The sequence below is a fragment of the Ovis aries genome, chromosome 1, assembly GCF_016772045.2.
Source record: "Ovis aries strain OAR_USU_Benz2616 breed Rambouillet chromosome 1, ARS-UI_Ramb_v3.0, whole genome shotgun sequence".
Taxonomy (NCBI): domain Eukaryota; kingdom Metazoa; phylum Chordata; class Mammalia; order Artiodactyla; family Bovidae; genus Ovis; species Ovis aries.
Window position 1 is genome coordinate 62,026,437 of NC_056054.1, and position 27,417 is coordinate 62,053,853.

General features: G+C 41.0%; 2 protein-coding genes and 1 long non-coding RNA gene across 12 annotated transcripts in view; 1 reads left to right on the top strand and 2 right to left on the bottom strand.

Moving 5' to 3' along the window:
* MCOLN2 (mucolipin TRP cation channel 2) overlaps nucleotides 1-3,464 on the bottom strand; it is a 67,186-nt gene extending 63,722 nt beyond the window's left edge. For 2 of the 7 annotated variants that reach the window (XM_042250438.2, XM_060411320.1), the window contains exon 1: nucleotides 2,838-2,971. In XM_042250438.2, coding sequence (XP_042106372.1) covers nucleotides 2,838-2,914 — 77 coding nt within the window. In that variant the 5' untranslated portion in view covers nucleotides 2,915-2,971. Of the gene's footprint in view, nucleotides 1-1,553; nucleotides 1,655-1,849; nucleotides 1,928-2,297; nucleotides 2,541-2,837; nucleotides 2,972-3,348 lie in introns of those variants that run through there. The other 5 variants (XM_060411333.1, XM_042250465.2, XM_060411337.1 and 2 more) reach the window with 5 other exon arrangements.
* On the top strand, nucleotides 2,467-8,675 carry LOC132659345 (uncharacterized). The gene is made up of 2 exons (XR_009599661.1): nucleotides 2,467-3,771; nucleotides 5,138-8,675. It is a non-coding gene; the product is annotated as an uncharacterized LOC132659345 (long non-coding RNA).
* The window catches only part of MCOLN3 (mucolipin TRP cation channel 3), a 36,967-nt gene continuing 17,236 nt past the window's right edge, over nucleotides 7,687-27,417 (bottom strand). For 3 of the 4 annotated variants that reach the window (XM_015092077.3, XM_015092076.4, XM_004002144.6), the window contains exons 5-13: nucleotides 26,138-26,222; nucleotides 25,964-26,060; nucleotides 19,432-19,531; nucleotides 16,303-16,415; nucleotides 16,072-16,221; nucleotides 12,579-12,680; nucleotides 12,348-12,470; nucleotides 11,025-11,231; nucleotides 7,687-9,043 (exon numbers count right to left, since the gene is read on the bottom strand). In XM_015092077.3, the coding sequence (XP_014947563.2) occupies nucleotides 8,909-9,043; nucleotides 11,025-11,231; nucleotides 12,348-12,470; nucleotides 12,579-12,680; nucleotides 16,072-16,221; nucleotides 16,303-16,415; nucleotides 19,432-19,531; nucleotides 25,964-26,060; nucleotides 26,138-26,222 (1,112 nt within the window). In that variant the 3' untranslated portion in view covers nucleotides 7,687-8,908. Of the gene's footprint in view, nucleotides 9,044-11,024; nucleotides 11,232-11,492; nucleotides 11,556-12,347; nucleotides 12,471-12,578; nucleotides 12,681-16,071; nucleotides 16,222-16,302; nucleotides 16,416-19,431; nucleotides 19,532-25,963; nucleotides 26,061-26,137; nucleotides 26,223-27,417 lie in introns of those variants that run through there. The other variant, XM_060411344.1, reaches the window with a different exon arrangement.

Here is a 27,417-nt window from a genome sequence, read left to right on the forward strand (position 1 = left end):
TTTCCACTAAGTTTCAAGAATTATCTTATTCTAGGTTTCACTTCACAGATAGAGATCTAGTCAAAGAGATTAGCTGACATGTATGACCACCCCTGACTTTCAGTTCTGTATTCTCTGCCACTTTGTACATTACTTGTCTCCCCATTCTTCCTACTTGCTTCCTTCAGACATTTCACATGTATCATCTTACTGTTAAAAACATTTTTGATATGCCAAAGGAGGAGCATGTGGCCTCCTCAAACACTTCATCAGGATTTACCAGCTTTTATGTGCAGGAGAAATGTGCCCTATTATGATGGCCTCTGCATGAAAATGGTCAGGAGACGTGTGGGAAATGTGCCTGTTTTTAAAGGGTCCAAACCACAGGGCCTGATTTATGGCAGGTTTACTAAAGTGGGCTTCCCCAGTGGCTCAGCAGGTAAAGAATCCACATGCAATGCAGGAGATGTAGAAGACTCTGGTTCAATCTCTGGAGTGAGAAGATCCCCCAAAGGATAAAATGGCAACCACTCCAGTATTCTTGCCTGAAAAATCCCATGGACAGAGGAGCCTGGCAGGCCACAGTCCAAAGGGTGACAAAGAATTGGCTATAACTGAGCACAATTCTAAAGTAGAAATGAGAGTTCATAATAATGGGAGTTTAACTTCTCTTAAAGTATGAAGAGGAAGATGAGCTAAAACCTCAATCAGAAGGAGATACCAAGTTCCCCCAAACTTGTGTTCATCATCCACAGAGATGATGAGCATCTCTGTGGACACGCACTTCTGACGTGTGAAATTCACACTGCACCTCTGCAAGAACCATACAGTTAATCCCCTCAACATAACACATCAGAATTTGCATCCTAACATCCACAGACAACCTTTCCTACCTCTTTCTTACCGACTGCACCTTCCATTCTATTTGAGATGAAACAAAACCCTCTGTGCCACTGGTACTGCACAACCGGACATATGTATATTTCAAATTAGAATCCCTTCAAAACCTATTTATGTGCGCACCCAAGTGTGTGTTCTCTAAGAATGAGAGTTTCTGAAGGTACTCACTGGACATGATAAAACCATTTAATTCCTGAAGGAAATATGCTAAGAAAAAAACTAAAGTGAACTTAAGAAATAAAGATTATACACAACATACCCATCATAAGCACAAGCCTGTTCATCGGCCCAAGCAAAAGATAGTAAATAAACCCAGGACCAACTTGCTCCCTATGTTTACAACAGGGATTTTAGGGCTATGGTAGATGGAAGCAGTGTTCAATTTCTATCCATCCGCTCTATTAAAAATAAACACTCAGCGTTAAGAGAGATAGTTTATAAATTACACTGTGTGCATGCGAAGTTGCTTTGGTTGTGTCCAGCCGTTTGTGAACCTGTGGTCTGTAGCCCACCAGACTCCTCTGTCAACGGGGATTCTTCTCAAGAATACTGGAGTGGGTCACCAAGCCCTCCTCCAGGGGATCCTCCCAACCCAGGGAACAAACCTACCATTTTCTGCTTTGGCAGGCCGGTTCTTAACCACTGGTACCACCTCGGAAGCCCTTATAAATTACCTGATACTCAGTTATTTCGATGTGACATTCACAGGTATCAAGTTGTCAAGAAAAGCTGCACCACAATTTTGTCATCTACTTCAAAATTGGTCTGTCAAAGTCTAAAAAAATACATACCAGAGTTACTTGGAATTAGGTAAATACTTATCTGGACAGCGACCAGAGATGAAGTAAATCCTCCCCACGAATTCTGGCTTTCCTTGCTAGCATTAAGTTCATTTGTAATAACATGGAGAGCGCCACGCAGGACAGTCAGGAGTGTCTCTGCACTATTTTAAGAAAATTTAACAACCTACCACTGTATTTGTTTTGCGATCATTAAAAGGGGAGCGAAGGCCTGTTTGTCCGCACCTCCCAGGCTCAGCTGCACGGCTGGGTGGTTGGAGCTCTGACCAAGAAGGTGGGGCCCCCTGGCAGAGCCACGGGTCTGAACTGTACGCCTTTTCATACAGGCAGAGGAACTAGAGTTAACCACACTGTAACCCTCCCACCTGAGGAAAAGGCTTGTTTGTTCCGGAAGGCAAAGCCCAGCCTGGTTTAACTTACTGCAAGCGGTCTATAAGCAAGGCAGCAAGAAAGCTCTAGTCTAGAACAGGAAAGTTATCTACTTGATGAGGATTTCTTCAGAGTCCAGTATCTAGAAAGACACAGCTCAGGCGCCTCATCTGACGGTTAACCTGGAAACACCTGATCTGTCCTCTGGCTTCCTGGCCTGGGGAAAAGGATAGGGCTGCACGCTCATACCTGCACCTTCAAAACTTTCCACTGCTCTCGAGGTTTGGAGTAGGCGAAATAGTTCAATGCACGCATTTCGGCTTTGCGGGACCGCCTCCCCTGAAGTCAGACCCCTCCTAGGGGGCCCCCTCCTTTTAGCCCCTCTCTCTTATTCTTCCACCAGCTGCCCGGTGCTCGCGGACCCAGGTCGGAGAGCAGGCACACGGAGTCGCGGGGTCGCTCGGGCGGCGCCGGCGGCTGGGTCACCAGGCTGGTCGGCGTACGCCTTGGGGAAGAGGGGCGCGTGGCCAGGCGTCCCGCCCCACCGCGAGTCCCCACCTCCGCCTGGTCTCCAAGCTCCAGGCTGGAGCGCGTCCGGAGAGCGTCTCAACTTGGTGTCCTGGAGCACTTTTTCCGCACAAGCCGGCCTCCGAGCCCCCGGAGCAGAGGTGCGAGCGCCAGGAGATGCAAGGAGGAGAGCAGCCCGGGGAGGGGTGGCTGTGGACCCCCCCCGAAGAGCGACCGCAGGATGGAGGGGCCCCCCACGGCGATCGCCCCCAGGGTACTGACCTGCACTGGGGTCCCTGGGACAGACCTGAGGCCCTGCTCCACGCCGGCAGGTCCAGCGCCTCCACGTCGCGAGCCATGGTGCTGCCCGGAGCGGCGGGAGAAGGAGGCCTCCTGAGTGGCTGCCGGGCGGTAGTGCGGAGGAGAAGCACCTTCAAAAGCGGCGCGGGCGGTGGAACGCTGGGCAGCCGCCGCGCCCTCCACACCGCCCCCGGGTGGCCGGGCTGCGCACTCCCTGCCCTCCGGGGCGCCTGACTATCCTTCCTTGATTTCTGCATTCTTTTGATTCTGACATCCGTCCTTTAACCATTTTAAAAGTCATTTGTATTTTGATGCGTTCAAGACAAGGGACACTTTCAATGAATGCCAAGCCCAGGGCTGAACACCGAGGACCCCCAGATAAGACCACGTGCTGGTCTGCAGCCACTGTTGCTCTACCCTCCCAGAACTTCTAAGGAGGACGCCTGTTGGAAACGGGACATGAATCTTGGAAAGGAGGGTCACGGTTACTTACCCAAATGCCACTTTCAGCTGAGGATTATGTTGACTTGGAAGTCCCAACCGGCCGAAAGCTTCTTTTCCGAGAGACCCTATTCCTATTGGTAGCCGCAGGAGCGGCAGAGTCCGAGAGGTTCAGGCTGTTCGAATTAGCAACTGTTCCTTGGTGGCTCAGACGGTTAAGCGACTGTCTACAATGCGGGAGACCCGGGTTCAATCCCTGGGTCAGGAAGATCCCCTGGAGAAGGAAATGGCAATCCACTCCAGTACTATTGCCTGGAAAATCCCATGGACAGAGAAGCCTGATAAGGCTTCATGTAGTCCATGGGGTTGCAAAGAGTCGGACACGACTGAGCGACTTCACTTTAAAAGGTCTTTGGGTTTACCTTGGGCAAAGAATATTCTGAGAATATGCATCTCCAGATAGAAGCACTTGGAAGTAAGTAATATCTATAAAGGGTCTCTCCGGTGGCTCAGCGGTAAAGAATCTGCCTGCAGTGCAAGAGAGGCAGGTTTGATCCCTGGATGGGGAAGATCCCCTGGAAAAGGAAATGGTAACCTACTCCAGTATTCTTGCCAGGAAATCCCATGGACAGAGGAGCCTGGTGGACTGCAGTCCATAGGGTTGCAGAGTCAGACACAACTGGAGCGACTGAACACACATAATGTATATAAAACGATACGTAATTGATCCCTTTGTCCATGGAAAGAAAAGAACAGCACTCAAAAGCTGGGATTTAAATTTTGTTTGAGGACTTTACTGAGGACAATAGTCCAGGAAACAGCCCATCAGATAGCTCTGAGGCGCTAAGGCTTATGTGTATGCTCACTCACTCAGTCGTGTCTGACTAATAGCGTGACCGAAAGCGGGGTGTGGCCGCTCACAGCTCAAAAGCCAATACACAGGCCAGGATGGTGGAAAGTTAGCTTTATTTCCGATGCTGTGTCCGGTAGGGAAGGGAACACCTGTCCAAAGGCCAGCTCCCCCATCCCCACATAATCAGGGGCAAGAGCTTTTCCAGACATAGTGAAAGGGGCTACATGCAAAAGCAGTTCACTCAGCTCTGATATCTGACCAACACCATCTCGATTGTTTTAGGTACAGTTAATCTTCAGTTCCAGGGTAGGTTTGTTTACTTCGAGGCCAGTTCTCAGAATTGTGGCAGCTTACATCATGGATATAGTCTGGTCATGATGTAGGCAACTTCTTCCACCTGGTAGGAGTTTCAGTATCTAGAAGAGAGCACACAGGCTATGGCTCAGAATATTATCTATAGCCCTTGAGAAGGAGCTAAAGGTCTCCGACTATGCTTAACAGCTACTTTATTATTATTTGGGTCTCCTTAGGATCGTGCTTCGTTTCAATAGGAGGTAGGGGAAGAGCCAGAATGTGCATGAATTTTTTGCTGGGGTGGGTGAACATCCAAAGATCACTGCTAATCATAAAGAACAAGTTAATGATCTTAGTGCTTTTATATGTATGAGAAGAATCTGGGGTTACTGACTTAGATATGTATCTTAACTATCTCGGTGTAACCAAGCCCAGAAAGCTATTTTTTATCATCCTGAATTCCCCTCAAGGTACACTGTCCATGGCTTGATGCTTGTAGAACTGAAATGGCAGGCAACACTGTTTCTTTACAGCCCCTTTTAAAGGTCACTTTCAATAGGCCATTGGGCAAAAGCCTTCGTTTAGAGCCTGTTTCATTAGAGGTGCCCACTGGGTATAGACAGACTTGGAAGATCCTGTTTGTGTACTCACAGTCCCTGCAGGTGGGTGCAGCAGTGGTGTGTTTCCTTTTTAGGAGAGGAAATGTTCCAGCACTGTTCTTGTGGGAAGGACGTGGACACTGGTGTAAAGAGGCAGACTGTAGCTTGGTTGGAGAGTGTTGGAGGAAGTTTATGTTGTAAGTAAGAAATATTATATTTATACAGATATATATCTATATATATAATTTTTATGCTAAAGAATTTTTAAGCCTTTTTAATTAAAAACAAAAGCCACTGTAGGCAGCCTGGATGGGAGGGGTTTGGGAGAGAATGGATATGTATATGTATGGTTGAATCCCTTCGCTGTTCACCTGAAACTATCACTTGTTAATCAGCTATACCCCAATACAAAATAAAAAGATTTAAAACAAACAAACAAAGCCACTATAAAGGGACAACCCTTCACTTCAAAATGTTAGGACTCCACTAGGAACTACAGTCCCTTTAGAAGGGGACTGTAAACTGGGATAACACTTTTTTATATCAGCAAATTGATATAAACAGACTCTGATTCAGTGGATCTGTCTGGAACAGGATTTGAGGGTTTGCATTTCTAACTAGAAGATGCTGCTGATACGGCTGGTCCACCCATCACTTTTTAAGTAACAAGCTTCTAGGAAATGTTTAAACTGAGTGTTTGAGGAAATTGGGGATGGAGAAGAGGCGGGCAGTGTTAGATTGAAGGATAATTGGAGTCAGATGGCTGAAAGCTGTAAATATCACACGTTAAGATATAAATTATTGTTTCTAGGCACCAAATCTTGACCATTCTAAACTAGTAAATTAATTCACAATTGGCATTGTTTTTCACTTTCAAAAAGGCATTTTCCTTTCATGGACTGTACCTTTAATGTTATATTTGGAAAGTTGTTGCTAAACCCAAGGTCATCCAGATTTTTCTTTTTTCAGGAATCTTACAGTTTTACATCTTACATATACAACTATGATCCATTTTGAGTTAATTTTTGTGACAGATGTAAAGTCTACGTTAAGGTTCATTTTCTTGTATGTAAATATCCAGTTGTTCCATTTGCGAAAAAGACTGTCTTTGCTCAACTGTATTGCCTTTGCTCCTTGTCAAAGATCGGTCGACTATATTGATGTGGGTCTATTCCTGGCCTACAAGAAGAAATAGACAATCCAATAGGCCTATGTCTATTAAAGAAATTAAATCAATAATTACTAATCTTCTGAAGCAGAAGGCACCAATTGAGATGGGTTCACTGGTAAATTCTACCAAACATTTAAGGAAGAAATTATACCAGTTCTCCATAATCTCTTCCAGAAGACAGAAGCAGAGATCATACTTCCTAACTTATTCTATGAAGCTAGCATTACCCTGATAACAAAAAAAGATAAAGACGTTACAAACAAAAAAGCTACACACCAGTATCTCTCATGAACACAGATGCAAAATCCTCAACAAAAAAGATTAGCAAATTGAATGCAACAATGTATGCTGCTGCTGCTAAGTCATTTCAGTTATGTCCGACTCTGTGCGACCCCATAGATGGCAGCCCACCAGGCTCCCCCGTCTCTGGGATTCTCCAGGCAAGAACACTGGAGTGGGTTGCCATTTCCTTCTCCAATGCATGAAAGTGAAAACTGAAAGTGAAGCCACTCAGTCGTGTCCAACCCTCAGCGACCCCATGGACTGCAGCCTTCCAGGCTCCTCTGTCCCTAGGATTTTCCAGGCAAGAGTATTGGAGGGGGATGCCATTGCCTTCTCTAGCAACAATGTATAAAAATAATCAAACACCACAACCAAGTGGGATTTATTCCAGGTATGCAAAGTTAGTTCAACATTCTAAACTCAAACTAATGTAATTCATCACATCAGTGAGCTCAAAAAAAAAATCACAATAATATCAATAGATGCAAATAATTCACTTGACAAAATCCAATACTCATTCATGATTTTAAAAATTGTTGGCAAAATAGGAACAGAGAGAAATATCTTCAACTCAATTAAGAACATCTGTGAAAAGTCTACAGCCCATATCCTACCTAATGGTGAGAAACTTAGAAACTTTCCAGCTAAGATCACGGGGATGATTACTAAAAATTAGGCCTTGGAGTTTATCATGGATTCCCGACAATAAGAAAGCTTGAACAATCAGGAGAAAGATGTGAAGGTGCTAAGTCATTGGCTGTATTTCCACAGGAGGAACATAGTGACTTCAGAGAAAAGCAAAACCTCAGAGCAGTAAGTCAGTGGTCTCACATTTCCACTGAAATATTACTGCTAATCCAAAAACTTCTGAAGGGATAAAAAGAAGTATCTGTCAGATAATGAACACAATCTCAAAACTCAATGCATTCCAGCAAATTCCAAAAATGATTGTGACACAAATATTAGAATGAAGATTAAAAAAAAATTCACCTAGAGATTAGATTTCTAGTTTTTAAAAGCCATAGGTACTACAAAATAGCTTATATTCATTGCAGAATCTCACATTTTGACACCTAGAGTCATTATTATGAATGTTATTGTGTTAAAACAGTAAGAGTTCAGTGTCTTGAGGTTACCTTCATTTAGCCCTTAAAATGAAAAATTAACAAATCAATTTCCTTGAAAAAGAGCTTGCTTTCAGAAAACCTTTATTGCACATTACATCACTGAATTAATTTCTGTTTGAATAAACAGCACACAAAACAAAGACTTATGTTGTGAAAATCCCTGAAGCTTCTAATCAGCAGTCTGCAAGGAGTAGAGACTTTGGTTTTATGTCTTTTTAAGGCATACATTTCCCATTGATTTTTAAATTTTGAACATAATTGATTTCTAAAATATTTCTGATGTCAGTTATAGAACTTCTCCCCATGAAACCACAATTAGTGACCCTGAAATGCTACTCTTTTCTGAGGGAATGAATGTGCCCCCAAGGGACCTGGTGCATCATTTACTTTTCACAAGGCTGTGCAAGTACCAATAAAAATCCTTGTGGGATTGAATATGCTTGTGGTATGCACTTTAATTTTCTTAGATATATAGAATACTCTTTCAACTTTGTCCTTTAATACTATAGGAAAGGAGAAAACCTATACGTGAGTACCAAAAAATCTGATCTTCTCCAGAAATCAAAACAGTATCAAATAACAGTTGCCCTTCAGAACCAAATATGTGACTGTTAGCTGGTGACTTTGTTCCTTCTCATTCTTGTAGAAAGTTAAAGTCACTCAGTTGTGTCCAACTCTTGTAAGCCCATGGACTATACCCACCAGGCTCCTCTGTCCATGGAATTTTCCAGGCAAGAATACTAGACTGGGTTGCCATTTCTTACTCTAGGGCATCTTCCTCACCCAGGGATCGAACCCAGGTCTGCACTGCAGGCAGATTCTTTACCATCTGAGCCACCAATGATTACTGGATAGACAGCAACCATCCCGTCTCTCAGATGACCACTGAGAATGGTCCAGGCCAGGGTTAGTGACTTGGCTGACATCAGACCAGGCACTGTTTCTACTGAGGACACAGTCAGCACAGTCAAAATAACTGGAAGCAAGAGTAAAGAAAGGTATGGAAAACATATTCTAAAAGTGGCAAAAAAAAAAAAAAAAACAGGACAAGAATTCAACAGTTTCCCTCATCAAAGTGGGTTTTTTAAAAAAATAAACCTAGCACAAAGCTATAGACATTAAATATTGCTTTAAAAATATAAACACAGTTCTTGATGAATTACAGTCATCAATTTGCTCAAAATAGTAGTCTTCAGACATACTACATCTGATATTAAAATACCTATTTTTATCTCTCAACTCATTTACATAATATATTCTCTCCAGAGCACAGATTAGCCTAACAGCTACTTTTCACAACAGCAGAATATCGATACTGGAGTGTCTTCTTCTAATCGGTACTTTCCAGAATTAGGCAGATCTTTGCACTCTGATATAAACATATGAAGTTCAGTCTCAGGAAAGCCATCTTGTTGGTAATGCTATACAGAAGAATTAAAAAAAAAGTTTTCATTAATAAGTCCCTTGAGAACAGCTTTATTTCAAATTCAGAGTGGATCATTTGGCTACAGGGGTGGGATGCATGCTAAGTCGCTTCAGTCGTGTCCAACTCTGTGCGACCCTACGGTCAGGCTCCTCTGTCCATGGGATTCTCCACGGAATACTGGAGTGGATTGTCATGCCCTCCTCCAGAGGATCGTCCCGACCCAGGGATCGAACCTGCATCTCTTACATCTACCTGCGCTGGAAAGTAGGTTCTTTACCGCTAGCGCCACCTGGGAAACCCACAGGGGTGGGTTAGGCAGGGGTTTTTCTAAAGGGATAGTTCACTCGATTCCATGTATTTTCATGGCGATGGAGCCTCTAGAGCCACTCTTAGGTTTGCCTAAGGAAAAGTGGGTCTAAGATTCTGCAGTGTCCTCCTGGGCTCTCTTTCGTGGGTCTGAGTCAACCTGAAATGGACATGTTGAATCTGAATCTAAGACCTCCTTCCAGGGAAAATCCAGCCTGCATACTATTTTGGAGTCTCTCTTCCAGACAGAGAGATTTATATAAAGATCTAATATTTATTTCAGTTTGGGGATCTAAGATCCTGAGAATGGGCCCTGGGCCAGAAAGGATCAGAAAGGACTCACCCATGTGACAAGTGCCCTGAGTCCGTGGAAAGAGGTTAGCATCTAAACTAAGAGTCTTAAGCTTGTGTCAAGAGCTGTCCATTCACATTACTCTTTGAGACCTCAGATATCATCACCCTTGAATAAAATATAGCTTTCTACATGCAGAGGTGAAGGCAGTGAACTTTTAGAGCACCATGGGAAGGGATTTGGACAGGTACAACTACATTCTTTCCAGTCTCCCTGGTGACTCTAAGCAAGTCGGTCAAGTGAGCATTGAGGACAGTCAGTTCTTGACACCTGATTAAGTAAGAATGAAGTCACAGCCCTGATTGCCTGAACAAGGTATTTGTAATTACCAATATATAATCCATCAACTCTTGATCGTCTTTCTCCTTATCTATTCACATGGCATCAGGTTTCATTACCCTCTCATGTTCAGAAACAGAAGTCCCCAGATGGAAGTGTCTATGCCAATAATATACCTAACGTGCTACTACTAACGTGTGTGTGCAGGCCAAGTTGCTTCAGTCGTATCCAACTCTTTGCAATGGACTGTAGCCCACCAGGCTCTTCTGTCCATGGGATTCTACAGGCAAGAATACTGGAGTAGATTGCCATTTCTTTCTCCAGGGGATCTGCCCAACCCAGGGATCGAACCCAAGTCTCCTACATCTCCTGCATTAGCAGATGGGTTCTTGAGCCACTAGCACCATGTGGGAAGGTTATTAGAAATTTGAATACATATGGATATTTATTCTGCCTTTCCATATTTTAAAGGGCTCAAACTGATTTTTAAAATCCAGCGTGAATAACAGTAGTAGCGATTGAGAGTTGGACACAAGTGAGCGACTAAATGATAACAGCTTTTCAAATCATGCTCCTAAATGTGGAACATATACATGGCGAGTTCTTGACCTAACAGTTCCTTGACTGTTCTGGAGACCAAGCCTCTGGAGTGGTCCCAAGAAGGGCCTAGCAGAATGATGAGTTCAGTTACAGCACACTTCAAATAAAGAGGTCAATTTTTCTTCATGAAAATTGGATTTTAAAGCTCCCCACAAGATTTTGACCATCTGAAATGTCATGTTTCACTAACCCAATACCTAATGATCCTTATAATGCTAATAAAAGATTAGAAAGCTTGTTTGAAAACACATAGTTACTCAAAGACAAACCTTTCAACATTCTAGAAATTCTGTTTCTCGGGAACTAAAATTGAAGTCCTTTTTCTCTACTCAGAAGAAATTACCATTCCATTGATCTCCTCCCCATTAGGTACTGTATTTTATTGACTCTCTACAAGTTCTAGGGAAATGTCACTCCTCGAGGTTCTTGATGACCCTACCTTAATTGTTTCATACGTATCAGTGATCAGTGTGATGAAAAGACTTAAAATCATGTATATAAAAAGGCTGATGAATGAGTAGAGGTAAATTCTGCTAAACAGCCAGACCCGGTAACTTTTTTGCTGCATTTTTGCAAATGTGGCAAACATATCATCTCCATTTATCAGCGAGAAAAGACACTCAGAGACCATGTTCAGAGATCGGAACTGCAAAAAAAAAAAAAATACTCATTTTATTTCATGTTCCTTCCCACTGGAGACTTTGATCATGACTCCATAATAAAAATAGTGGAACTAGATATCCCAAGTTACCCTTTCAAACAAATACCCTTAGGGAACCACAGGCATTTTTTTTAAAAAAACAAGAGAAAATCAAACAAAAGTTTAATAACATGTACACAATGGAGACAACCGGGAAAAGTCATTCCTATAGACATTTATTTTGTGATCTACATAGTATGTACATGCCTACTGTTTTTCTTGGAACGAGGAGCTCCTTCTTGATGTTCCTCTTCATAGGAGGAGCCTGAACTGAAGAAGAAAAACACGGAAGGGACAGACCAGCTCCTCTGAGTCAAGCCTTTACCCTCTCCTTTACTTTTCTATAGAAAGAGATCCTTGAAATGCTTCTGCATTCAGGTCTTGAACACAAATGCTCATGCTTCTGTTCTAAAGTTCATTCCATTTAAGATGATGGTATTACAGTCAAGACTATAACTCTAGTAAACAAAATTTTCAAATATTTCTACAAGTTTCTCCCCATACTACTTTAAAAAATAGAGTCACATTTCAATAAAAATTACCTAAATAGCCCATAAATATATGTTGATGAATCAAATTGTCAAACCTGGCTCCACTGATGGGAAGAGGCACTTAACTATCTGACACTGCTCACAAAAGGAGCTGAGGCAACCAAGGAATCGACCATCCTCTCAAGCTGGTCTTACCTTGCGTGTGCGCTCAGTCGCTTCAGTCGTGTCCAACTCTTTGCAACACTATGGACTATAGCCTGCCAGGCTCCTCTGTCCATGGGATTTCTCCAGGCAATAATACTGGAGTGGGTTGCCCTGCCCTCCTCCAGGGGATCTTCCCAAGCCAGGGACTGAATCCACATCTTTTATATGTCTTGCACTGGGAGGCGGGTTCTTTCCCATTAGTGCCACCTGGTCTTACCTCACCAGTTTAAAAACACGGCAACAGACACAATACCTTCAACGTTTAAGGCTGAGTCACAAAGTAAAAGGAGCTTATTTTAAAAGAATAGCAAGCCACTGGTACTACCCTGAGAGCTTAACAGCAACAGAGAAAGTTGTTTACTAGTACCTTATCATGATAAGGCCCCAGCACAATCCATCCACAGAAGCAATAGCCTAAATAAATCATGGCTGCACAGCAGCAGAACCTGATGACATTGGGCAGTGCCACCTGGAGGGTGAGAATGAGGAGCTGGGAAAGTAAAAGAGGTTATTAGAATCCCTTTGTCCTTCAAACAAAGCAGTGCAGTAACTTTGAAAGAGAAATACCAACAGCTTGGAGATCTGTGGAATTCCTTACATTGTATTTCTGAAAAAAATCAAAGTACTGGATAACTCCAAGCCACACAAGCACGGTAGAGGTCCCAAGAAGTATGCTACAGACATCGTAACTTGTTAGACTCTGAAACACAGTGGAAAAAAATTATCAGTTATATAGCAGAGATTCATTGGGGCAAAAATTATTTATTGAGTAGCAAAGAGTTTGGCACCATTCTAGGTGCTAAGGACAAAGTAGTGAACAGACAAAATTCCCTGCCCTCATGAGGTTTACATTCTAGTGGGTGTAGAGAGAGATGACAGACGTTAATTAGCGCAACCCTTCATACATGGGCTGATGGTAAGTGGAGAGGAGAAAATTCAGGGGAGGGGACAAAGGATGGCTGTGCACTGCATTTCAAAAGGGTGATCAGGGAAGGTCTCACTGAAAAGGGGGCATTTGATCAAAGACATGAAGGGAGTGAGGGAGCAAACCAAGCAAGAATCTAGGGGAAGAGCTTTCCAGGCAGAGGGACCAGTATCTGCAGAGGCCCCAAAGCAGGAGGGCATCTGGCAAGATAGTGGTCTGGCTAGAGAATGATAGAGGAGAATAAGGAGTCACTGAGGTGAGGAAGCAGGTAGTTTAGAGTTTCACAAGTATCATTTAACAGCTTTGCCTTTTACTTTGAATAGATGAGGGAGATTGAGAGCTCTGAACAGGAGTGCTGTAATCCAATGTTGACTCAATGGTTGAGAGCAGACTGTGGAAGAGAGAGATGGCTACTGCAGTAATGCAGATGAGAGCTGATGGTGCTTTGGACCAGGCTGGGAATGGTGAAGGTGATGAGGGGATTTCTGAAGGTAGACAAACAGGATTTTCTCTTGGATGAGATATGGAGGAGAGGGAATTAGTAAAAAAGAGGAGCCAAGGATGGATCTATGGTTTTTTTCCTTGAACAGCTGAAAAGAGCTGCCATTAACTGAAGTTTGAAAGGCCACAGAGAAGTGAGTTTTGACTTTGCAGGTGGAGTTGTTTTGTTCAGTCTCTCAGTCATGTCTATCTCTTTGTGACCTCATGGACTGCAGCACGCCAGGCTTCCCTGTCCATCACCAACTCCCAGAGTTTGCGCCAACTCATGTCCATTGAGACAATGATTGTTTCAGGTATGTTAAATTTGTGAAGCTGTGTAGACATTCAAGTGAAGATGTGGAAGAAACAGTTGGATATTTGAGACTGGAGTTCAGGGAATAATTCCAAACTGGAGAAACAGATTTGAAAATCACTGGAAAATAGGTACTCTTTAAGGCAATAGGACAGGATAAGATCACAAAACAAAGGCAGAAAAACGAGGTGTTTAAGCACGGTGCCTTGAAGCTCTGTTACTTAAATAGCTTGGTGAAGTCAGAAGGAACAGCAAAGGGAAGGGAAGACCAGCCATGATTCAAGAGAAAAATTAGGTAAGTGACAGCCAGCGAAAAAACTCATCAACAAAGAAAGTGCTTGCAATGTTAAAAAGCTGCTAATGGGTCAAAATGAGGGTAAATAACTGAATATTAGACACAGCAACAGTTACAGGTCATTGGAAAATACACTTTCTGTGCAGCCTGATTAGAACAGATACAAGATAGAACTGGATGAACAGAGCCAGAAACAGTATTAAATACTCTTTTGAGGTCTTTTGCTATGTAAAGGAGAGCAGAGAAATGGGGAAGTAGCTGGAGAGAGAACAGGTTGAGATTTTGTCTTTTTAGAAAGAAAGAAAAAACAAAACAAAACATGCTCATGGAAACGCCATGGCAGAGAACAGGAAATTAAGGATGCATGAGAAACAGAGTAAGAAGAGCAAGCAAGCAGGGACAGCATCTGATAGGCACGTGGAGGAGTTGGCCCCGGATAGTAACCTAAATATTATGTCCACAGTAAGAGAAAATGCAAAGTGTATGGGCACTGATGCTCATGGGTCTGGAACAAGCAAGCAGGGACAGCATCTGATAGGCACATGGAGGAGTTGGCCCTGGATAGTAACCTAAATATTATATCCACAGTAAGAGAAAATGCAAAGTGTATGGGCATTGATGTTGATGGGTAGATAAATGAAGTGGGATTTTGTAGAATTTCAATTCTGTTTAATATTTTGTGAAACAGAAAGTGAGGTCATCAGCTGGAAGAAAGGATAGAAAAGAGGTATTAGAAGTTTAGAAGTTTCAAGCGAGAAAAAATATGAAATGATCAGCTAGAAGGCAGGGGGAATGCATGGTCTAGAAAAATGTAGAAAGACTGCTGGACACCATTAAGGGCTCACTGAAGCTAATGGTAGGTGGGATTAGTAAAAATGAAGATTTGCTGCAAATCTCCCCCTACTTCTCTTTATTTGTTCCCTAAAGTTAAACATCTATTTCAATGATATATATTACCCTGGCATATGGTGACAGCTGCTCCATGGCTTCTAAACTCACTCTCTCTTTCTGAGGTACATGTGTGGGCTGTCTTCCCAGCTCCCCTGCAGTCAGATGTGGCTAAATTTTCTCCAGCAGGACTGGACAGAATGAAGGCTGCCATTCTGAGCCAAGGGATGACTATAAGAGACCTACTACCTACCATACCAGGTTCTCCCTTCCATGGGCTGCACCCTGTTCATGAGACAATCCAGTATCAATCATGCAGCCTGGGTGAGCCTTCAATGGTCATCAGAGAAAAAGATGGGAGAAACTTAGATTCCTGAATGACTGTGTGGAGCTGCATGACTTGCCAGGCTGGAAAACCCACCCTGACAATTACATGAGGGAGAAATAAGCTCTTATCATATCTGAGCTATTGCATTTGAGATCTCTGCCCAGGAATCTCAACCAAAACAGGCTCCCCATGTGGTTTATACTCATCCTTAATTGCAGTTGAGGATAGAAAAACATAAATCTAAACAAGATTAGTTTGAATAGTATTTTTTTTTTTTTTTGCTTCGGGGGAGGGTTGATATACAAGCTGGATTAGTCCTAACTTAAAATGGAAAACCTTGCAGTACATCAATGGTAACAGCAAGAAAATGGGAATATTCTCAGTTTGAATGGATAAAGGAATAACTGCAAGGACTCGCACAATAGTACTTTGGCCTCACTTCCCATCTCCTGCCCACAGTCCAGCTCCTTCTACTGAAGATTCTGGCATTCCTCCTAAGAACAACAACAAAAAAATCTTTTACCTTAGTTATCTTGGTGTGTGTATGACTTTCAGTGTGTGTAAGAATTTATAGGCCCCAACCTCAGCGTTCACATTCAGTAGGTCTAACGTGGGGTATTTTATCAGATGACATGGGGTATTTTACCCAAACGACCCTGATTGAGAGGACTTAAATCACACTTTGAAAAACAGCCTAAAATATTTCCTGACTATACTCTTACGAATTACTGTTATTTCAGGTTTACTCAATACAATGTTTGAAAAAAATCTTGTACTCTGTGAATCCTTACATTTTGGAAAAACAAACGACAGTTAAGGCAAATCTGATACTAACAATGACATAAATAGGAAAAAATTTTACCTTAGCTTGAATTTCCATTTTCAGAATTGATCCAATGATGGTCAATATGTCACTAATAATAATCATAATATACCATCCATTGACGAATTCCATTCGCCCAGAAACAGAAACTTCCTTCTTATAATGGAGGAGGAAAAAATTGACAAATTCCTTTAGGGAAAAGAGGGGAGGCATGGTGAACTTCTGTCAGTCAAAACGACCAGTGCATTCCTAGAAAGCAGTGACTCCTACCTGCTGAAGCTGAAGTCCTCTCACCACAGATCGAACACACAGGATTAACGAAGCCAAGCATGTCAGAATAATGAAGACATCAAAGATCATCATGTAATGAGTGTTCTTCTGAACTGGAGGAAAGAAGGTTACCTGCTTATGTGCTGGAACATCAGTGTGGTGACATTTACTTCTACTTCTTACCCGCCCCCCCATTTTTAGCCTCATTTATTTTAACAGCTGCATTGCGTCATTTCAGTACAGATGTACAAGACTTTATTTGTAAGAATGTTCAGGCTGTAATCTGGTTTCACTACTACAATCCATTCTCCAGGTCCTCTTTGTGCACAGGTTCCAGTGATTCTTTAGGTGGATGAATATCCAAAGATGGAATTGTTGGGTTAAAGCATATGCATCTTTCTAAAAATAGATCTAAGAAATTGCTCTGCAAAAATATCATGCCAGTTTACATGCCTACACACATCACACATCTTCTTCATCATTGGATATCAGTATTCATTAGTTTTTACCAATAAAAGGAGCAAGTGATGTGAAATGCCATTTTTATCATGTACCAAATGGCTGTTGAATGTATTCAAGTACCATATCTTCCCTTTCCAACTTTTTTGTGTGTTTTAATGCCTAAGAAAAATACATCTCATTACTTTCCTAGAATTTCCGCTGGCTAGTCTTACTTGTTATTTTCCCATATTTCTTCAGGACCAAAATGTCAAATTCCAATAACAATCTTACTGTTAATTTTTGGGGGGAATCATGCTGAATTTATAGATTAATCTAGGGAGAATTGACATGTTCATGTTAAATCACTTGACGAAAGACATAATGTGTCGTCTTTTTTTTTTCCATCCTCAGAAACATTTTTTTTTTCCTCAGAAACATTTTCAAGTTTTATATGGATCCTTCTTCACACTCACGTTTAGAATAATTTTAAAAATTCAAGTATTCTTTGTACAAAGATAACAAGCAAAAAAAGCTCTGATACAGATTCTTCTGTTAGTATTTAAAGAAGGTTAAAAGTCCTCAAAACCATGTATCAAAGATATTTAACCATTACCTGTCATCTTTTGTTCTTAATACAGTTAGGGTTCCCGCATATCTTATTTAAATATACTTATCTAGGTATAAAATACTCATTAAGCATGAGGTGTATTTTATGCTGAGAATACAATAGTGAACAAGACAGATAGAGTCCCTGACCTTGTGGAACCTCTACTCCAGTGAGATAAGAGGAAAAAGTAAACAAGTACAGGAACAAAATACTTCCTGAGAGGAGTATGTGATAGGAAGAAAGTAAGTCCAAACAGCCACTAAGTGTATTTCCTACCTGGGGTAGTTTCAAGCATTTTTGAAGATTTAACTCATTTGCACCTCACAGTAACCCCACGAGGTAGGTGTGATTATCCCCACTTTGCAGGTGAGAAAACTGAAGCCCAGAGCGGTCACAGAACTTGCCTGAGATTCCAGGCCAGTAAGTGCAGAGTCAGCGTACAGACCTTTGCAGTTTGTCTCACTCTATCAGTGGTTCTTGGCATCTCTTTGGAACTTGTTAGAAATGAACATCCTCCTGCCTTACCCTAGCCCTAGTAAATCAGGAACTGCTTTCCTAAGCTCTCCAGGTAACACTAAAATTTGAGCACCACTGCTGAGGGAGCTTTGGGAGAGGGAATGGGGAGAAGAGAGGTTTGTTCCAACAGTGAAGGCAGGCCTCACCAGAGGCAGTGGCTTTTAGCTGAGACTTGAATGACAAGGCAGAGCCACCCGCACAGAGATTCTGGGAATCAGTCCTCCCAGCAGAAGCGCAGCTAGGTGAAGAGCGGAGGGTGGCCGTCACATGCTCGCTTACAGAGCTTGTCTGACTTAACAAGTTGGACTGCTCTCTGCTGATGGAAAGAACTCAAGGCTATACTGTAATGAAGCAACCCATACTTTTGTCAAGAGGCATCTAAATGTTATATGAAGGACTATATCTACTTCAGAAAAACTTAAAAGAAACAAACATTTGAGAGAAAGTTTATGTCCCAGGCACCTTCATATGCTCTCATTTTCCCTGTTCCCAAGTATGTGAAGTATTAAGATGTTTACAGATGACAAAACAGGTTTGTGTTTCAAATAAACAATTTTGTGATTGAAATTTTATAATTGAAGTTTGTGAGTCCAGGTCTTCATATATTTGAAGTTACCTATTAGTGAAAAGAATACTAAAATGAAGACATTTTATTTCATTTATTCATGCTATCTCATTACTATTTCTGAACTTTGTGAATCCATTAGTAGGGAACCCTAAAGTAGTTATTATCCAAGTATGGTCTGAATAAGGACTCACTGCACATTCCTGGGTCTCACTGCCAGACTTACTGACTGTCTTGTGTGAAGCTGGGAAAACTGCATCTTAGCAGGTATTTGGAATGGCGCTTCTGCTTACTAGAATCCAAGACCCTCTGACCTAATTATTAAAGTCAAGCACAACACACTATTACACGCCACTATAAGGAACTAGGAAACGAGATCAATTCTTTCCAGTCAGTTTCATCTAGTTCAGCTCCAAAATTCTCAGCGATACTCAATTTATACTTGAGTTTGTGTCCATATTTCTAGGACTGTACTCTGTCCTCATTTCATCTACTTTTCGACCTGGATAGAAGATAATTATAATGTGTGGGATATTTCAGGGTCAAATCCTACCTGAATTCTCCCTGGATATATGACCAAAGACACCAAAATTCACTTCTGAGCCTTAGTTTCTTCATCTGTAAAAAATAGGGATGCTACCTATCTCAAAGATATTTTAAAACACTGAAGTAAGGAAAGTGTAGCTCAAAGTACTTATGCAATAAACACTCGATAAATACTGGTTTGAGAAGATGTGATTTTTTTTGTTGTTGTTGGGGGAATTATAAGCAGTTTTTTTTAGTAAGGACTAGCCAGTGAAGGCTCATGGAAAGGGCAAGAAAAACCATTTAAATTAACTTATGAATTACTTGGAACATTAGATAACTAAAATGAATTAGGGACTTGGACATGATCCAATTCTTTCATTTGAAGCTCCACGTATCCTTGGGACGAGTAATTTAATAACTGTTTAATATTATTTAATAACCATTTTGAAAACTAGTAAAATTCATTACTTACTTGATCCAGATACATGCCAGTCTTTACATTCTCTGATAGAGATGTCATTATCTAAACTTATCTTAATTCTTCCACTGTGGGCTTTGTTGTCAAAAGTTATCTGTGAAGAATAGGAAAAGGGTCAAAAACATACCTACTGCTTTTAAAGCCAAGGTGCTGCCATGCATTAACTAGGAAACAATTCTCCCAAAGTTACAGGAAACCCAGATCCTCAACTTTCACCTGATGCTAACTAACTTCCTTCAACCTCAGGAAGTTCCCTTTATTTCTCTGTGAGCTGAGAAAGTTGAGTTAGATCTTCTGTAAAGAATGTTTAGTCTCTAAAAATCCTAAGTTTCTAGGATAGTATTCAAGCCCTGAACCACTTGTAACACAAGAGAACTTCCCCCTCCTCTCATTCTCAGCACCTCTAGATGGCCTCCTGAGCAAGTACAAGCACGTTATCCCCCTTCTTCCAGCAGAGCCTTGGCTAGGGATAGATTTTTAATGCTGTTCTTACTAACACAGATGCTCATTATTTCCGTCTTGAAACATTTCAGGTGGAGCTTTTTCAATTTTCCTTCTAAGATTCATTTTCTTTGTCACTTTGGAACCATATGTACAATATTACAAAGGATGTGGTCTCAGGGAACCAACAGTATGTCTGGCTTCAGTGATACCTGTTTTGGGACACCAGGCACCAACAGGACAAATGCCAGAACAGCTTTCATAGCTCTTCCACTGTCTTCCCCTTCAAGCTCCCCCACCTTCTCCTTGCAGACACCTGGAAGGCAAGCTAAGGAAATCAGCCTGGTTTGGGGGTTTTGTTTTCATTTTTGGTGCCTCTTCTCTCAGGTCCTAAAGTAAAAGGAAAGTTCTTTTCAAGTCTGCCTTTTGTTGTGTCAGTCATTCAGTTGTGCCTGACTCTTTGTGACCCCATCGACTGTAGCCTGTCAGGCTCCTCTGTCCATAGAATTCTCCAGGCAAGAATTCTGGAGTCGGTTGCCATTCCCTTCTCCATGGGATCTTCCAGACCCAGGGATCGAACTTGGGTCTCCTACACTGCAGGCGGATTCTTTTAGATGAGTTTAATTGAAAATCTTCATGTGGTGTAATCAGATATCACTTCAGACAAAAGATTACAAATAAACTTAGTAAGTCTAGTTAATCTGTTTCCACTCATGTTAGACTATAAGTTTCTTCCCATGACAAGCAACCAAGGATATTGATAATGTATGCCCATCTTTATCATTGTGGAGACCCAGCCTCACACAAGGAAGATGCTCAGCACTATTTGAATGAGTCAGAAATCTTTGCCAAGAATAAACCACGCTTTGCCCATACAAAGAGCCTTGGGGTCTTTCAAATAGTAGGTGCTCAGTAAATATCCAATAAACTCTGACTTAATGTCAATCACATCTAAGCAAGGTTTAGAAGAAACTGAATTCTTTAAATGAAAAAGAAGAAACTGAGTGTAACTAATGACAGATTAGATAATACAGGAGAAATGATTAGTTATTTGAAGTCACAGCAGTAAAACTATTCAAAGTGAAGCACAGAGAAAATATTAGAAAATTAAAGAAAGAGGACAACTTCGAGTACCCAAATATACATATTATTGGAATCTCTGAAAAGTAGGGGGAAAGAGATAGAAAAATATTTGAAGAAATAACACTGAGTAAATGTCAAACATAATAAAAACTATAAACCCACAGATCCAAGATATTCAATGAACCCCAAATACAAGAAACATGAAGAAAACTACATACAAGTATATCAGAATCAAACCATTGAAACCAGAGATGAAGAGAAACAGAATCAAACCATTGAAACCAGAGATGAAGAGAAAAAATTTAACAGCATCCGGGGCGGGGGGTGGGGGGAGGATACATCCCACACAGAAGAACAAAGACGAAGAAGACAGCAGATTTCTCATCAGAAACAAAAGAAACTAAAGAGCAAAATCTTTAAAGCTCCAGGGTAAAAACAGCCAGGCTAGAAGTCTCTACCTCGTGAAACTACCTTTAAAAAACGAAGGTGAAATACGTTTACAGACATACAGAAGCAAAAAGAACTTATTACTAGCAGATCTGCAGTATAAGAAATATTAAAGGAAGCCCTGTATGCAGAAGGAAAACCATGCCAGGTGGTTTTTATGGTATACATGTACTGGCACACGATCACTTGAAAGTAGGCTGTAATACGTTAAATATGTGTACTATAAACCATAAAATAACACAACAAAGAGTTATAGCTAATAAGCTAACATATGAGATAGACTGGAATCCTAAAAAAAAAACCACTCAGTTAATCCAAAAGAAGGCAAAAAAAGAAAGAAACCATATTAATAATTTCATGCAATTTAAATGATATAAGCACCTTAATTAAAAGGTAGAGATTGTTAGGTTGGCTTAAAAAAGCAAGACTCAACTATATGCTGTGTAACAAGAAACCTACTTTAAATATAAGATACAAATAATTTAAAAGGATGAAAAAAGATATGCCATGCTAACACTAGTTATAAGAAAGTTGGAATGGTTATATTAACATCAAAGTAAATTTTAGAGCAAAGAATATGATAAGGGTTAAAAAGTGCCATTTCACAATGATAAAGAGTCAGTTCAAGTGAACACAAAAAACCCTAGATGTCTACACACTTAATAAAGAGCTTTAAAATACAAGTTGCAAGAATTTATCAAACTACTATGAATGAATGATAATGTACTACTTTATATTATGAACCCAACTGGGCACACACAAGATAACCTTAATCAGCTGTTGAATCAAACATCTACCACATACCAGATAATTAGATAGGTCCTTCATATGTGCTATATTTTATCTTCACAACAATCTTGTCAGGTAGGTGGGCATTAATTTGGTTTTACAAATGAGAAAACTGAGGCTCATGCCAATTAAATAAGTTGCCTAAAATTACATAGCTACTAACTGGTAAGCTAACATTAAAATTTAGATTTGTCTGACTCCAAATACTTTGGCCACCTCATGCAAAGAGTTGACTCATTGGAAAAGACTCTGATGCTGGGAGGGATTGGGGGCAGGAGGAGAAGGGGACGACAGAGGATGAGATGGCTGGATGGCATCACCAACTGGATGGACGTGAGTTTGAGTGAACTCCAGGAGTTGGTGATGGACAGGGAGGCCTGGTGTGCTGTGATTCATGGGGTCGCAAAGAGTCGGACACGACTGAGCGACTAAACTGAACTGAACTGAAAGTCCTTGTATTTTACATTAAGGATATACTGCCACAGTTCATGTTTATTTATGGCAAAAGTCACACTGATGCCTTTTATTATCAAATTACCTGATAGGATATAGTTTCCACCACAGTTCTATGAGATGTACTGCTAAATACACAATGAACAGACATAGCTGGGGATAATTCTCTCAAGAGTCTTCTCCAACACCACAGTTCAAAAGCATCAATTCTTCGGCGCTCAGCCTTCTTCACAGTCCAACTCTCACATCCATACATGACCACAGGAAAAACCAAAGCCTTGACTAGACAGACCTTAGTCAGCAAAGTAATGTCTCTGCTTTTGAATATACTATCTAGGTTGGTCATAACTTTTCTTCCCATGAGTAAGCGTCTTTGAATTTCATGGCTGCAATCACCATCTGCAGTGATTTTGGAGCCCCCCAAAATAAAGTCAGCCACTGTTTCCACCATTTCCCCATCTATTTCCCATGAAGTGATGGGACCGGATGCCATGATTTTCATTTTCTGAAGATTATAAGACTTTTTAAAAAAGTATCATTTCTCTATAAGAGAGAGGCAGACAGACAGACAGAGAGAAGACTGTGGCTAACAGCTCAATTTTTAAAAAATCATGTAATTTTAAAAATTCACAACTTGCTGGTTACTATTAGGATCAAAATGTGTAGCCCAAATACAGTCTTACAGAATTAGTGCTTTTTCTTATTAAACAATATGCATAATTATTATATTATACTACATCCTAAAATATTTTTAATCTCAATTTCTGAAAACTTGATTTCTAACAGCCAATTAGTTGAGTATTGTGGACATAACTTTTGATACAAACTGCTACTGTAGTACTAGAAATCTGGACCATATGAAGGCTAGCCGTTATCAAATGCTGTCCTGCATATGCCTCTCAGCATTGCGTTACTGACTCAGATCCTTGTGAGATGATGAACCAGCATGAGAGGCATCTTGTGCTCTATACAGAGCATCAAAGCTCCATCTGCAACTGGAATACAAAGAGGAAGCTAACCAGAACTTTCAGAGGCAGCATGCAGGAGGCACTGTGAGCAATAACTTCCATACGTTGCAAATATCCTCAGTGAGGAAACTCAGCAGCAAGAACCCTTGGCAATGACCTTAAGCAGACTGCCACCAACTGCTGGGAACTAACCATACAAACCTACAAACCTGTTCTTTTCGTATTTGCCAGGTGCTGTTCTTGGTCCTGAAGACTCAGCAGTGAACAAGACAAGGTCCCTGCCCTCAGAGAACTTACGCTCAGGTACAGAAGACCGATGATTAACAACTAAACAAGTGGGTACAAGAGTCCCTCCCCTTTATCCAAGATCCCCAGCGGATGCCTGACATCACAGATAATACCAAAATTCATATATAATATTTTTCCTATACATACACACCTTTGATCAAGTTATAAATTAGGCACAGGAGAGTAAAAACAGTAATAATTTTAAAAAGTGGGCTTCCCTGGTGGCACAGTGGTAGAGAATCCACCTGCAATGCAGGAGACGCAGGTTCGATCCCTGGGTCGGGAAGATCCCCTGGAGGAGGAAATGGCAACCCACTCCAGTATTTTTGCCTGGGAAATCCATGGACAGAGGAGCCTACAGTCTATGGGGTCACAAAAGAGTCAGACATGACTTAGTGACTAAACAACAATAATAAAATAGAAAAATTATAACATATACTATGATAAAAGTTAGATGAATGTGGTCTAAGTATCTTGTACAAATTAAATGCCTTTTTCCATCTTAACTACATACTTATCACACTGTGGCCCTAATTTTTGCAGTTTGAGCTGCAATAGTAAAACTAGCATGGATTTCTTTTTCCTTCTTCACAATGTCACCTATAGATTTCTTCTTGTAGCTTAAGCAATCTCAACATACAATTGGTTTTCTGTCTCCATTAAGTTAAGAGCTTTCAGTTTTTCACCTAAAGAAATACTTTGGCATATTGGAATCACCAGCTTTGGGGCCATTCTTAAGTAAAATAAAGCTTATCTGAACACAAATACTGTGACATGTAAATAACTGAGAGGGTTCAGTTCAGTTCAGTCACTCAGTCATGTCCGACTCTTTGCGACCCCATGAATCGCAGCACACCAGGCCTCCCTGTCCATCACCAACTCCCGGAGTTCACTCAGACTCACGTCCATCGAGTCAGTGATGCCATCCAGCCATCTCATCCTCTGTCGTCCCCTTCTCCTCCTGCCCCCAATCCCTCCCAGCATCAGAGTCTTTTTCAATGAGTCAATTCTTCGCATGAGGTGGCCAAAGTACTGGAGTTTTAGCTTTAGCAACATTCCTTCCAAAGAAATCCCAGGGTTGATCTCCTTCAGAATGGACCGGTTGGATCTCCTTGCAGTCCAAGGGACTCTCAAGAGTCTTCTCCAACACCACAGTTCAAAAGCATCAATTCTTTGGCGTTCAGCCTTCTTCACAGTCCAACTCTCACATCCATACATGACCACAGGAAAAACCAAAGCCTTGACTAGACAGACCTTAGTCAGCAAAGTAATGTCTCTGCTTTTGAATATACTATCTAGGTTGGTCATAACTTTTCTTCCCAGGAGTAAGCGTCTTTGAATTTCATGGCTGCAATCACCATCTGCAGTGATTTTGGAGCCCCCCAAAATAAAGTCAGCCACTGGTTCCACCGTTTCCCCATCTATTTCCCATGAAGTGATGGGACCGGATGCCATGAGCTTGGTTTTCTGAATGTTGAGCTTTAAGCCAACTTTTTCACTTTTCACTTTTACTTTCATCAAAAGGCTTTTTAGTTCCTCTTCACTTTCTGCCATAAGGGTGGTGTCATCTGCATATCTGAGGTTATTGATATTTCTCCCGGCAATCTTGATTCCAGCTTGTGTTTTTTCCAGTCCAGTGTTTCTCATGATGTACTCTGCGTAGAAGTTAAATAAGTAACTGAGAGGGTTACTGAGTGACTAACGGATGGTATACACTGGACCAAAGGATGATTCATACTGAGGAGGGTCAGAAAGTTTTCATTATGCTACTCAGAATGACATGCAGTTTAAAATACATGAATGGTTTATTTCTGGAATTTTCCACTTAATATTTTCAGACAGAGGTTGACCATGATAACTAATACCTCGGAAAGTGAAAATGCAGTTAAGAAAGGACTAACAGAGCTAGCTGAACTAATGTCTCCTCTGTGCATATCCAATTAGGACAAGAACACCCTATACATTTGATCAACCCTCAACACAAGTAGATGGAACACATAACTAGATAAAACAATTTTTCTCTAGACAGGAATCAAATTAGCCCAGCCCACACTCACAGTCAGAGTAAAGTCGTAACAGTCGGGGAGCTCATGATGACGAATAGTCTGCAGGTTAATGGCCTTCAGTTTAAACTGCAGCTCCACTGTTATGAGTCTGGAAAACAGGAGACTCCAGTGCAGTGAAAACATGTACACACAAACAGGAGTTTCCCTCCCGCCTGCTTCCCTCACCTGTGAAAGTCCAGCGTTAAGTTGAGTTTATTCTCTTCTAGGGTTCCAATGTGAAAAGGTTCATTTGGTTCCACAAAGAAGCATTCTGCCATAGAAAGGAACAAAACATGAAATAGCACCTGAAATAAACCGAAAACTGCCTCCTGAAGGGATCATATCATGAAAACTGGATATTCAGATTCTGGTATTTTTGTGAATTAAGATTTTTAAATCTAAACATCCATACCACATGGTGACGATGACTTTTATTTGTTTGTAAGATGTGACTATAACATTTCTTGAGTGGATGGAGGTAGAGAAAGATCTGAATTCTATTTCACTGGGTATAAAAGGCCATCTTCCTTCCTGTCTTTTTCAGCCTAAATTTTGAGGCCCCTCTCCCTTTTTGTATCCTATGCATACATTTGAAGCACCTAGAGTGTCTAAGATAAAATTTTTTTTTACAGTATCTATTTTTTTTAAATATTATGTGTTGACAATTTTCCCTCAATAAACACTTTTTTTAAAAAAGGAAGACAGCATCTTAGAAGGTTTTTACTAGTCAGTACTATAATACTTTATTATTTTTCTCAAAGAAAAAGTCCCAGCGGCTACTGCTAAAAGTACTTACTTTTTAACTCAATGACCCAAGCTAATGTTTTAGGTACAAATTGTAAATAGAACTTTGCTAATGGGAATAAGCTATGCTATTCTAAATTCTGGTTCTCACTGGTGGTGGTTTAGCTGCTAAGTTGTGTCTGACTCTTTGCAACTCCATGGACTGTAGCCCACCAGGCTCCTCTCTTCATGGGATTTCCCAGGCAAGAATACTGGAGTGGGTTGTCATTTCCTTCTCCAGGGGATCTTCCTGACCTAGGAATTGAACCCAGGTCTCCTGAACTGCAGGCATATCTCTAACTGACTGAGCTACGAGGGAATTTCATTACTCCTCAACTTACCCCCAAAGATACTGAATAGTCAAGTACTATCGAGGGGAGAAAGTTTTATATATCATATATTCAAGAACTTTCAAACATTTGTTTTATAAGGGCAATATCTATCTATTAAACTGGCTTATCCAGAAGAGAAGTTGTGGAATAAAATGGTTAAGAGCACAGCCTGGGTCAGATTTCAGCACTGTCTCTTACTAGGTCCACCTTGAGCAGATTACTAAACCTTCTGAGCCACACTTTGGTCTTCTGTAAAGTGAGGATAACAATAAACTTGTCTTGTTGATTTTTTGTTTGTTGGTCTGTTTAAGAATCATGAGGCATAGTAGAGTACCTGGCATAACTGATACA